General features: G+C 34.5%; 1 protein-coding gene across 1 annotated transcript; it reads right to left on the bottom strand.

The window, feature by feature from the left end:
• Positions 1-5286: 5286 nt before the first annotated feature.
• LOC140448705 (general transcription factor II-I repeat domain-containing protein 2-like) lies at positions 5287-9392 on the bottom strand. The gene is made up of 4 exons (XM_072541817.1): positions 9311-9392; positions 8772-9252; positions 8200-8517; positions 5287-5290 (listed from the first exon to the last, which is right to left on the bottom strand). The coding sequence occupies exons 1-4, from the start codon at positions 9390-9392 to the stop codon at positions 5287-5289; spliced, it is 885 nt and encodes a 294-aa protein (XP_072397918.1).
• Positions 9393-12205: the final 2813 nt, after the last annotated feature.

Raw genomic sequence — 12205 nt, 5'->3', positions numbered from 1 at the left:
TGGCTGAAAAATTATGGCCTTCGGCCAGCTTTGCACAAGCTCTCGACAAACCCACTGTCACTTCAATACCGCACCACTAAATCAAAGGCCTGTTTGGCCAAACCTTTCTCCAAAATAAACACATTTCCAAACGTTTTCCTTCGTAGACCCGTGACGTCGAATAATGAATATACCCATTTATTTCGAATGGCTGAACTTTTCCTAAACTATCCGCATTTACGTTTTTGCGTTTACCTAAATGTGCTCGTCGAACCGGCCGATATTTCATCTTCAAACCGTAAGGTATGCGAGTCGATGTAAAGTTATTTTTTCTATATCACTGTCAATATATTTCGATGATTTAAAATACAGCATGCTAACTATTTACAGTAAACACGCAAAAAGAGCGACAATGACTTAATTTTAAGAAAATCCTTAAAGGGAGAAAATAAGGTAATAACATTTCTCATCATCATCATCACGCAGCCCTTTGCATCCATTGTTGAACATAGACCTCCCTCATTTTTGTCCGTTGTGCTATATATATATATATATATATATATATATATATATATATATATATATATATATATATATATATATACAGATTGAACGAATTTAAAACGGAACATACAATTTAATATATGTCTGTTTGAACTGCATTTGAAATAGTGGACCAATATAAAACTTGGACAAAAATAAATCCATACCCGGTGATAGACATTGTATAAAATATCGTTCAACTATCTGTCTCCTTTAAAGGAAAGAGGAGCTTGCCTAATAGTCGGAGAGATAGAGCCGAAATTTTGAACTGATCAGTAATATGACATTTCTCTATTGGAATATATTCATTGTAACTGGGTTAAGACTTTGCCTTGCAGGCGGATGCCCCTCGTGGTACAGGGGGTGGCTATACAGGGATGAAGTTGTAATTTTTTTCGGAAAAATTAACGATCGATAATATGACTGAAAATTTGCCCAGAGTAAGATCTTGGTATAACTAGACGAAATCCCAAAGGGCAAACGCAAGAGTGGATACATAAGGAGTGGCGGACAGGGGTAAAATTGTAATTTTTTGGGGAAAAATTAACGATAAGTAATATGTCCGCCATTTTCATGGCTCATTATTTAGCCCCTAAAAACTCTAAATCCAAAAGAGCGGATAGCTGGGTTGGTACAGAGAGCCATAAAACGGGGTCAAATGTACCAATTGCCTGCGGATTTTAGGTTTCGGTAACAATTTTCAAACTGATTTTATTATGATATTTTTATACCGATTGATTTGAAAATTTGTATGCTCACTTCTGTTACTATTCTGAAAAGCGTCAAGTAGAGTTTTCCTCAAAATTTTCCAAAAAAATTTCCGTAAATGAAAATTTTCGTAATTTTTTGAGGTAAAATCTAATTTGTAGAATCCTTTCGATTTTCTGTCAGTTTTACCATGATTTTTTTCCAAAAATTTTCAAACGATTTTTCCGATAAGAAAAAAAAAATTAGAAAAACTTCGTCATTTTTCTTACTCTCATTGATGTCATCACATTCATCATCTTCGTCACTTTCACTTTCAATAATATCACATTCATTATCTGCTTCATTTTCAATCACTACTTCTCGAACTGATTCTGGCATCTGAGGTCCACTAAACCATATGAATTTATATGTTTCATCTTCAAACTCCCAATCATGTTCTTCAACAATCAATTCTGTTGGTACTTTTTTATGAGCATTTGTCCAAATATTTGAAATATAATGGGCTCGCAGTAGATGTTCACATCATGCAACTTATACTGCCGGTTAAATAGTGAAAATCTGACATCGTTTACTTTTCTTTTTGGAATTGTTCTCGTCAGTCCTGTTCCATATAAGTGACATATGAAAGTTTCTAAGGTTTCAAAAACTTCATTACAATCGAAGTCAGTTTCACCAAGTTGGATAAAAGCATCTTGATACTTATTACATTTAGCGCATGCGTCTAGAATTACTGATCTAAATGGAACGCGCATCATTATTATTTTAATATTTTAAAATAATAATGATGCAAAATTAATGTCCAAACAGAATTTGTTAAATTATAATTAACTAATGAAAAAAAAATTCAATCAATTTAAAAGTTAAAAAAATATTGAAAATATCTTCAAAATAAATTTCAAAACTTAAAAAATTGATAATTCCACTATTAAATTGATTTTTATTAATGATTATGTGTAAAATGTTAAAGGAATTCTACAAACTGAATTTTACCTATTGATAAATAGAAATAATATATTTTGTATTAGATTATTAATGTAATAATAAATCAAATTTTTCTTATATCTGAACAACCATTATTTATGCAATATAAATTTAAAAATCTTTTTATTGTAATAAAAAATAAGTAAAATTACTATTTGTTATACCAAAAATATTTAATAGTTAACATTATAACATTACTTTAATTTAATAAAATATCAAATATCAAACATTTATTCAATTAAAAATTAAAATTTTCAAATCAATCGGTATAAAAATATTATAATAAAATCAGTTTGAAAATTGTTACCGAAACCTAAAATGCGCAGGCAAGTGGTACATTTGACCCCGTTTTATGGCTCTCTGTACCAACCCAGCTGTCCGCTCTTTTGGATTTAGAGTTTTTAGGGGCTAAATAATGAGTCATAAAAATGGCGGACATATTACTTATCGTTAATTTTTCCCCAAAAAATTGCAATTTCACCCCTGTCCGCCACCCCTTATGTATCCACTCTCGCGTCCGCTATTTGGGAATTCGTCTAGTTATACCAAGATCTTACTCTGGGCAAATTTTCAGCCATATTATCGATCGTTAATTTTTCCGAAAAAAATTACAACTTCATCCCTGTACAGCCACCCCCTGTACCACGAGGGGCGTCCGCCTGTAAGGCAAAGTCTTAACCCAGTTACAATGAATATATTCCAATAGAGAAATGTCATATTACTGATCAGTTCAAAATTTCGGCTCTATCTCTTGGACTATAAGGAAGCGATAAGTGGTTTGACAGCATAATAACTGCTTGTGTAGTCTAGTTTTCACAGTGATTCTAGGCAACCTATTTGGGTGGAGTTTTAACTTGTTCTTGAATGAATTCAGAATCCAGCAGCCCGCTGAAGTATTGGATTTTTATAATATAATTATTTGACAACCTTTTGTTGCCCAACCACCTAGAGCGGAGTTGAGCCGAAATACATTGATTTCGTATGTTCCGTTTTAAATTCGTTCAATCTGTATATATATATATATATATATATATATATATATATATATATATATATATATTCAGGGATTCTACAGTATTCACTGCCTTCCCTCTCTCAACCGTTTCCATCTCCCTCTGTTGTCCCATTCTCCATCGTTTAGGACTCTCTTACTCATGGCGTCGTCTACTTCTTTCTTCCAGGATTTTCGGGGTCGTCTTCTTTTCCTCCTTCCTATGGGGCTCCACTTGGTTATTTGCTTTATCCATCTGCTGTCGCTGGTTCTTCTTACATGTCTATACCACTTTATTCTTTTTTTTTCTATATATGTTAATATGTCTGTTTCTATTGATGTTCTTTGCTTTATTTCGTCATTACTTCTCCTATGCATTCTTGTTACTCTGCAACATCTTTGCAGGCATTTCATCTCTGTTGCCACTATCTTACTGCTGTTTTTCTTGTTTATGATCCAATTTTCAGCCCCATATGTCATAATACTTCGCACTAATGTTTTATAAATCTGTGTGTTTGTCTTCATATTTAGGTGTCTATCCCACCATACTAAGTTAAGTTGTCGGATTGCTGTTGTTTGTCCTAATCTTTATGTAATTAAAGTATTTGAATTTATCCTTTCCTTTGATTATTAAGTTGTCATCAATCTGTACCCAAAAACCAACAAACAAGACAGTTTATTTGCGCGGATGATACAGCTGTGACAGCTAAGCGAAGTACCTACAATGAAGTCGAAGTAAAACTGACAGATGCCCTAAAAGACTGAGCCACAATATTACGAAACCATCTAAAACCCAATCCTACAAAACCCAGGTGTGTGCTTTTGACCTTGGAAACAAGCATGCCCGAACGACACTGGAGGTGGAATGCAGTGGTTAGATGCTGGAACAAAATGAGACGTCTGGATAGAACTCTGTCTTATCAAGATGTCAAGAAAAAAGTAAGCTGCCGCTGAGTTTGGAGCACCAGTGTGGGAAAACTCTGCTCACGCTAAAAACGTCGATGTTGAGTTTAATGAAATGGTTCGTATAATATCTGGTTGCCTGAATCCGACACCTATTGAAGAGGTCTACCCCATAGTTGGAATCGCTCCACCTGCTATTAGAAGACAGGTCACGATAGAACGAAAGAAGCAGGAAACGGAACGACACCTTGTATGACCACCAAGTTCAGCCAAGTAGACTAAGATCTCGGAAAAGCTTTCTGAAAAAATCACGATCTCTTCCCGAAGAGTCAAATACACCTATGGTAAGCGTCAGCTACAACATATTTTGCCCCCTCAGAGAAAATCGCCGCTGGACACAATTTGCCGTATGCCACATGGAAAGCGCTAAACCGACTAAGAACTGGCGTTTCCCGTTGTGCTAGTAACCTAAAGAAATTAGGATACCAGCAGGACGATACCTGCGACTTTGGCGCAGTTCAGAATAGTCACCATCCACTATCATGCACAGATATGAGAGAGACCTGCTCAGAAGAAGACCTATTTTTAGCGAATGGCAGGACCATCTATGTGGCCAACCATTGGAAATACAAAATTTAAAGCTGTTGGTGGTCCGGACAGGGAAAGTAAGTAAGTATTGGATCAACAAGTTAAATCTTAGGAGAAAAATCTAAAATTGAACAAATAGAAAAATTCCCTAAAGACATTAATATACTTAACAAAATTCAATATTTGTAAGTAAATTATCTCATTTATATGTATAGATGTCGCTAATATCCTTAACCTTAAGGTTGATGCGACAATGTTTTTAAAAAAATGAACTAACACAAATATCTTTAAAGCTTTTAATAAAAAAAAACATTTATTTCTGATAACGTGTATTGCCGTCTAGCGTTTTCTTTTTAGATCCAGCAAAGGTGCCATCAGGACGTTAAATAGACCTGGCCCTGTCTGCTTAGAAGTAGGCTCGGAATTTTTATGTCATAATAGCTTTAGTCAGCCATTTACCAATGAATTTATCCTGATTAAGCCACAGTTCTAACGTTTCAAGAGGATATCGTCTTCAGACAGTTCTTGTAGATTTTTAATAAATGTGTGTTATTAGATTTAATCTATGTATATTAAAAGCAAACAAAAACCTTTTATCTGAAAAAGAATATATCAAAATATTAGTGATTTTGTGATAAAAATAGTACGAAGATGTCGGCAAAAAAAATTGAAAAAGATTGACGAATTAATATAATACACTTTTACCGAATGTTATCTAAATTAAAGGTAAAACAAATGTTATTTCATACTGTATGCGCGCCTTATCTGCATCTGCATAGCTATCATTTTATTCGTAATCCTAGTTTTAATGGCTGAACTCGGAGAGGACCTTGGGTGAGTCTTATCTGTGCCTTGTACACCGTCCTTTCAGCCAAATTTACGGGTTTTATTCGCAGGTGACGACGACATCTCGTGCCAGCTTTCCATTTGGAAACAAAACGTGAAAGCAGAAACTGTTTAATTTTAAAAAGAATTAAGTTTTTTAATCTGTTTTAAAGACGCCGCTATCTATGCATTGTATGCAAATTAAAGGTAAGGTATCTGCTCGGTATTGTTATAAAGACGAAAAAATTTATGTTTAAATACAGTTTGTTAAGTTTGAAGACGAAATAAAGCAGAATGATAAAATCGTCTATATTAGATATGTAGGGAAGAGGTGGGATGGTTGATCCCTGTTTTAGTGTTTAAAGATTATTTCAGACCATAATAGTTATTTTCTTAATTCCATTAAACAGGTAACATTAAACAAATAAGGTAGATCAGATCTTGTAAAACGCTAGTGCGGTTCAAGAACCCCTGTCCATGAGGGATACTTGATCCCCGTGAGGGGGCTACTTGAAATCTGGAATAAAGTATCCCACCTATGACGCATTTCATAAGTAATTATTGCCAATTAAGGTAATTAAATTAAACAATGAAACAAATTAAACTACCTACTTTATTAAATAAAAATATAAAATACAAAAATAAATTGAGCCAAAAAAGAACAATTATTTAGAAAACATTAGCATCAAATCTATGGTTAAATTTTGTAATGTCAGCAGTCCTGGCCGTTCTGCTGACGGACGGCTGCAGCAGCTTTTGTACGTCTGTCCGGTCCACTTTGCTGACGTCCTCTACTGTTGGAAAAGTAAAACAGCTTGCTTCTAGTCCCTTCCGCCTTAAGAATTTACCTTCCAATGTATTTTCTTTCAGGCACAAAACTTTTCCAACATAAAACTTTATTGTTCTTTTAGTACAAAACTTGACTAAAACGTAGTCGTCTGGCTCAGAGCAAGTCATCCATCTACTGGGATATGTTGTTGCATTGCTGTCAGGATGTGCATGGCTTAGAAACCTGTCCTTCCAGTTTTTTCTGGGAAACATTATGTAAGGAGGCATATGACCCAGCACACACCGTAACCAGTTGGCCTCGTTCTGCAGATGTAATTTCGCCCACCTACTTCGACCCTTTAGTGAGGCCACTTTCGTCAATATTCCATATACATTCAGGAGGAAACTGGTACCGTGTATAAACATTTGTTAATTGATTAAATAATGTACCCACTGTGTGACGATTAAAACCTGAGCTTCGTGCCAAACTTGCAGCTTCTGGCCTCCTTAATGACAGGCAGGGGGATATGATATTATATTTGTTGCAGCATAGCAGTATGCCAATTTGCGCAATTGCACCACAGTAAGACCGTAATACATCTTGGACATATCTTTCGAAAACATACCAAGTTCTTTTTCCTGGTCAAGTGAAAAAACCTGGCGCACCTTGTAGCCTGGGAGAGATATTATGTTTTTTCTGCACAATTTCTTCAATGTCAAGACACTTATTCCAAACTGACTAGCGGATGCTTTGTAGCTTCCTCCATTTTTTACCGCATTTACAGCCGCTTTTAACATCTTTTCGTTGCTTCTATTTTAGTTAACTACTTACGTGGCATCTGAAAAAAAAAACATAAATAAAAGTAATTACATTAAACACGAGATTAAAAAAAAAACACAAACGGCCAGTTTCACAATAAGTGGTTAACCCTCGGATTTAAGTAACCTTTACCCCTAGTTTAATCGACAGATACCGTTTCAGTCACAGATTCGGTTATGGTCACTTAACCTTGAGTTTCGTTTTATTTTTCTTATGTTGGTAGGAAATTATGGGCATTAATCAGATTTTTATGGAATCTTGTTAGTAAATATTATGGACATTGACCAGTATAGATAAGTTATGACACATTTGTCACGTTAGATCGAAAATAATATACCAATATTATTCTCATTATCAAGTTCTGTTCTAGTGTGGTGGTTTGTTGTAAGTAATGGTTGTTGGTTCTTCCAAGTTAAAATTAAAATTATAAAATGGAACCCACAAAAATGTTCAAGAGATCTATCTTCACAGATGTATCTTCAATTTGCTCCAAAATATTTTCAACTGTGTTCTTTGAGAATCTAAACCGACAGAAAAAATCTTCATGGTCTAGTTCTTTAAAATGGTTTGTTCAGTGTCTAATGATTCTTAGTCTGCCAGCTTCCTCATCACTGCTAAAAGCATTTATATAATATAAATCCTATCTGATTATTGAATAATTTATGTGTCTGTCTACACTCTGTCAATGTGAACAAAACGAAATTCGAAATTAGATTAGGATATCCTGGTCAAGCTCTAAACCAGGGATGCACAGACTTATTAAGACTAGGGACCACTCGGGCAAATCATGAACTGATGACCGGCCGCCAGAAGTATAGGTTATTAAAGACAATAAAGAATTGATAATAATTTATTAAAATTGAAAAATAATTTATTAATTTGAAGCGTGACACTGCATAGTGCTTACAATCTTTTTTATATTTGGCTCAAATTTACTTGTAGCAACACGTAAAACTGCTTCCAAACTTTCATTTGCAAGGCGGTTTCGATTTTTTGTTTTATTATTATTTAGTATTGAAAAAGTTTGTTCACATATATAGGTAGAACCAAAGAAGCTGGCACATTCAGAGCGTTTATGCGCAACTCTTCGTACATATTTTTATCAATGCAGCGGTAAAAGTTCAGCAAGTCTCCTTCGTTGAATTTGTTGCGTAAATCTTGGTCGTTTTGAATGTCGATAATTTCTAACTGCATTGACTCTGGCACATTTTCAACTGAAATCGTAAAAGGATTGCTGAATATGTCCAACAGAGGTTTCACTTTTTTAAACTCCAAAAATATTTCTTGAAAAGATTGAATCAAAATATCTAGCTTTTCTACATAACTGAAATTAATCGCAGTTTTGTTGAATTTTTCAGCCATTTTCTTATAATTCGGAAAATGATTGTAATTTCCAGAATTCAACTGTGATCTGAAAAGTGTCAGCTTGCATTGAAAGGATAATACATGAACGTAGAGCTGGGATATCAGTTGATTTTTGCCTTGAAGCCGTGTGTTCAAGACATTCAAATGATTTGTAATGTCAACTAAAAAAGCCAAATCACACAACCAATCAGGATTTTTAAGTTCCGGGACATCCCTTTGCTTTTCCGCCAGAAATATTCCAATTTTTTCTATTAAATTTAGAAATCGTTCCAGTGTCAATCCACGAATTAGCCACCTTACTTCTGTATAATACAGTAAATCTCCGTATTCGCTTTCGATGTCATCAAGGAATTGTTTGAATTGTCTGTGTTTCCTCTTGATTTTATGAAATTTACAATCGAAACTACCACTTTCACGACATTTTGAAATTCAATTTTTTTAGAACAGAGAGCTTCTTGGTGTATAATGCAGTGAAACTGCATAATATCTTCAGCGTTTATGTTTTTTTCTTGCATATGCTTTTTCAGCAAAGTAACTAGCCCGGAATTCACACCAATCATCGAAGGAGCACCGTCAGTCGCAACTCCCGATAATTTTGATAAGTCCAAATCAGTTTTTGAACACTCATCCAAAAGAACATTGAGTATATCAACTCCTTTGGTTTGACCTTTCAATGAACACATTCCTAATAACTCTTCTAAGACTTCAAAATCTTGAGTAACACCTCGTATGAATATGAGAAGTTGAGCTGTGGAACTAATATCAGTGGATTCGTCGAGTGCTAATAAAAAAAAATTCAATGATCTTAGTTTTTTCAATTAATTGTTCCGCAATATTACCTGACAAAGATATTATTCGTCTTTGGATAGTCATACGATTCAGTTGAATTTTCTCAAACTTTTTTGATGCTTCTGGACACATTTTCTTAGCGGCAATTTCTATGCATTCTTTTACAAAATCGCCATCATTGAAGGGGCGACTTCGCTTTGCTATCATTCGAGAAATTTCATAACTAACTTTCTGAATCTTGAATGGGTTTTGTAAACATAGCTTGCTGACCAATAAGCTCCCGTTTTAAAGACAACATTTTTTGCTTTCTTAATTCGCCTGTAAACTTGGTAAAAGAAGGATGCTGCGTTTCATAGTGCCTTTTTACATTATATTCCTTTACAATCGCAACAAAATTCTTGCAAATTAAACAAACGACTTTGTTATGCGATGATACAAAAAAGTATTTCTCAGTCCAAATTTCTTGAAACTGCCGATTTTCATCTTTAACCTTACGTTTTTTACTAGGTCCTGGCTTCTCCATGTTGCGTTCTAATCCTGGCTAGGATTAACACAGCACCTGAAAACAATTACAGGACCTACTTGAATTACCCATCCTTTTTTAAATTATCAGAAATAATTGATTGAATATTATTCCTAAGAAATTTTAAGATTTTTATACAGATTTTATATCCGAAATAATGACGTAATTATTACAATTAGAGAAATTCTGATAAAAATAGTAATTTCTTTGTTTTATTTAAATATTTGGCCAACATTAAAGCTAAATTTGATTAAATAGGTAGGGAAACACTTATTAATAACAGAGTTTTACTTACGATTTCACAACACAATTATACACGGCACTTGACGGGTTAACACTGGAATAGTAAATCGACGTGTAACTGTACTCTGTGCATCTCGCGCGCGCGAGATTCAAATTACTTTTCGAACATATTTTTTTTTGGTTTTATTCTGGAATAGAATTCAATAGTTTTCGAATGTACAAGAGTATTATTTTTGCTGTCGGCGGGCCACCAGTATTCGGCCGGCGGGCCGCATGCGGCCCGTGGGCCGCGGTCTGTGCATCCATGCTCTAAACCAACGTTTTTATATATATATATATATATATATATATATATATATATATATATATATATATATATTTAGGGATTCTACAGTATTCACTGCCTTCCCGCGCTCAACCGTTTCCATCTCTCTCTGTTGTTCCATTCTCCATCGTTTAGGCCTATCTTAATCATGGCGTCGTCTACTTCGTTCCTCCAGGATTTTCGGGGTCGTCCTCTTTTCCTCCTTCCTATGGGGCTCCATTCGGTTATTCTCTTTATCCATCTGCTGTCGCTAGTTCTTCTTACATGTCCATACCACTTTAATCTTTTTTGTTCTATATATGTTAGTATGTCTGTTTCTATTGATGTTCTTTGCTTTATTTCGTCATTACTTCTCCTATCCATTCTTGTTACTCTGCAGCATCTTCGCAGGCATTCCATCTCTGTTGCTACTATCTTACTGCTGTTTTTCTTGTTTATGATCCAATTTTCAGCCCCGTATGTCATAATACTTCGCACGAATGTTTTATAAATCTGCGTTTTTGTCTTCATATTTAGGTGTCTATCCCACCATACTGAGTTAAGTTGTCGGATTGCTGTTCTTGTTTGTCCTAATCTTTGTGTAATTTCTTACTCTGTTGTTGCCTTTTTCGTGATTATAAACCCCAGGTATTTGAATTTATTCTTTCCTTTGATTGTTACGTTGTCATCAATCTGTAGATCTTCTATGTCTTCTTGACTTGTAGATAGGTACTCTGTTTTCGCAAGGTTACTATCTAGGCCAGCCTTGGTATATTCTTCTTGTAGTTTCTTCATCATGTAGCGTAACGTTTTTACTTTGGGTTAAAAAAATTTGTAGGTTAACCACAACCGGAGCTGTTGACCTTATATTGTGAAACCTATATTTCAGGGTAACCGCTGGTTATCTCTCAACCGCAAAGTAACTTTACTTTGTGAAACCGGCCGAAAGTGGGATATACGCTTGATATACGTTACTAAAACATCGTAAAAATTTGAACAGATGCCTTAGTTTAATTACTGAAAAATGTATTTATTTAATAGTTTTATGGTTTAGAAAATAGGTTGTTGGGGGAAAGAGACACTTTAGACCCGCACTGTAGATTACCTATACATGTCTATTTTCAATATATCTTATTTGTAAAATCCGTTTATATTGCATTTTTATTATTTTTACATGATTATTACCAAATAGTATTTTTAAGTTAGTAGCAAGACGAACACAAGCAACATATTTTGATAAGACCCGAGATATTTCAATGAACATTGCATTTCGCTACGGCTCAATAGTTAATTTAACATCTACTCATTGAAAAGGGCCTAAATTATTCCAATTTACATTGAAAGTGGTCGTTTTGATTTCGATGTCCATTAGAAGGGAACTGCAATGGCGAGGCATGCATTTCATTTAGTTCCAGTTCAAGGAACATTACTAATACCTAAGTTGGAATAGCCATAGTTTGGGAGACAACTGGGACAAAAGTAAATTACATGGAACGGTGACAACGTCTCCAGTCCAACTAATAATTAGGAAATTGGGAAGCCCTGGCATGCAGATAGCGACTTATCAGAGCCTCAGGGGCGTTACGTAGAGAGAAATGAATTACATTTATATTATTATCATAAATAAACAATTATTTGGTACAGTAATTACAAATGAAAATCTGAAAAGGGGTGAAAATCTTTATTTAGCAAGGAAATTTTTGGATCTAAAATAAATCGATGGTTTCTTGCAAGGTAAGGATATCAACGTAAAGAAAAAGGTGCGTCTTTAAGGAGGATTTATACAAATCGTTTTTACGTAAAAACCTTTTGCTTTTCTTGTGAATTTGTAAAACTATAAAAATATGCTACTTTCAGGTTAATTTGTCTATGACA

The sequence above is a fragment of the Diabrotica undecimpunctata genome, chromosome 8 (assembly GCF_040954645.1).
Source record: "Diabrotica undecimpunctata isolate CICGRU chromosome 8, icDiaUnde3, whole genome shotgun sequence".
Taxonomy (NCBI): Eukaryota; Metazoa; Arthropoda; class Insecta; order Coleoptera; family Chrysomelidae; genus Diabrotica; species Diabrotica undecimpunctata.
This window is presented reverse-complemented; position numbering and strand designations above follow the sequence as displayed.

Bases quoted from the DNA above. Each gene is read 5' to 3' on its own strand.
- LOC140448705 (XM_072541817.1), bottom strand. From the start codon at position 9,392: ATGTGTCCAGAAGCATCAAAAAAGTTTGAGAAAATTCAACTGAATCGT. The intron at 9,253-9,310 runs GTAATATTGCGG...TTTTTTTATTAG, and splicing joins ACGAATAATATCTTTGTCAG to CACTCGACGAATCCACTGAT. The intron at 8,518-8,771 runs GTAAGGTGGCTA...GACACTTTTCAG, and splicing joins ATTTACTGTATTATACAGAA to ATCACAGTTGAATTCTGGAA.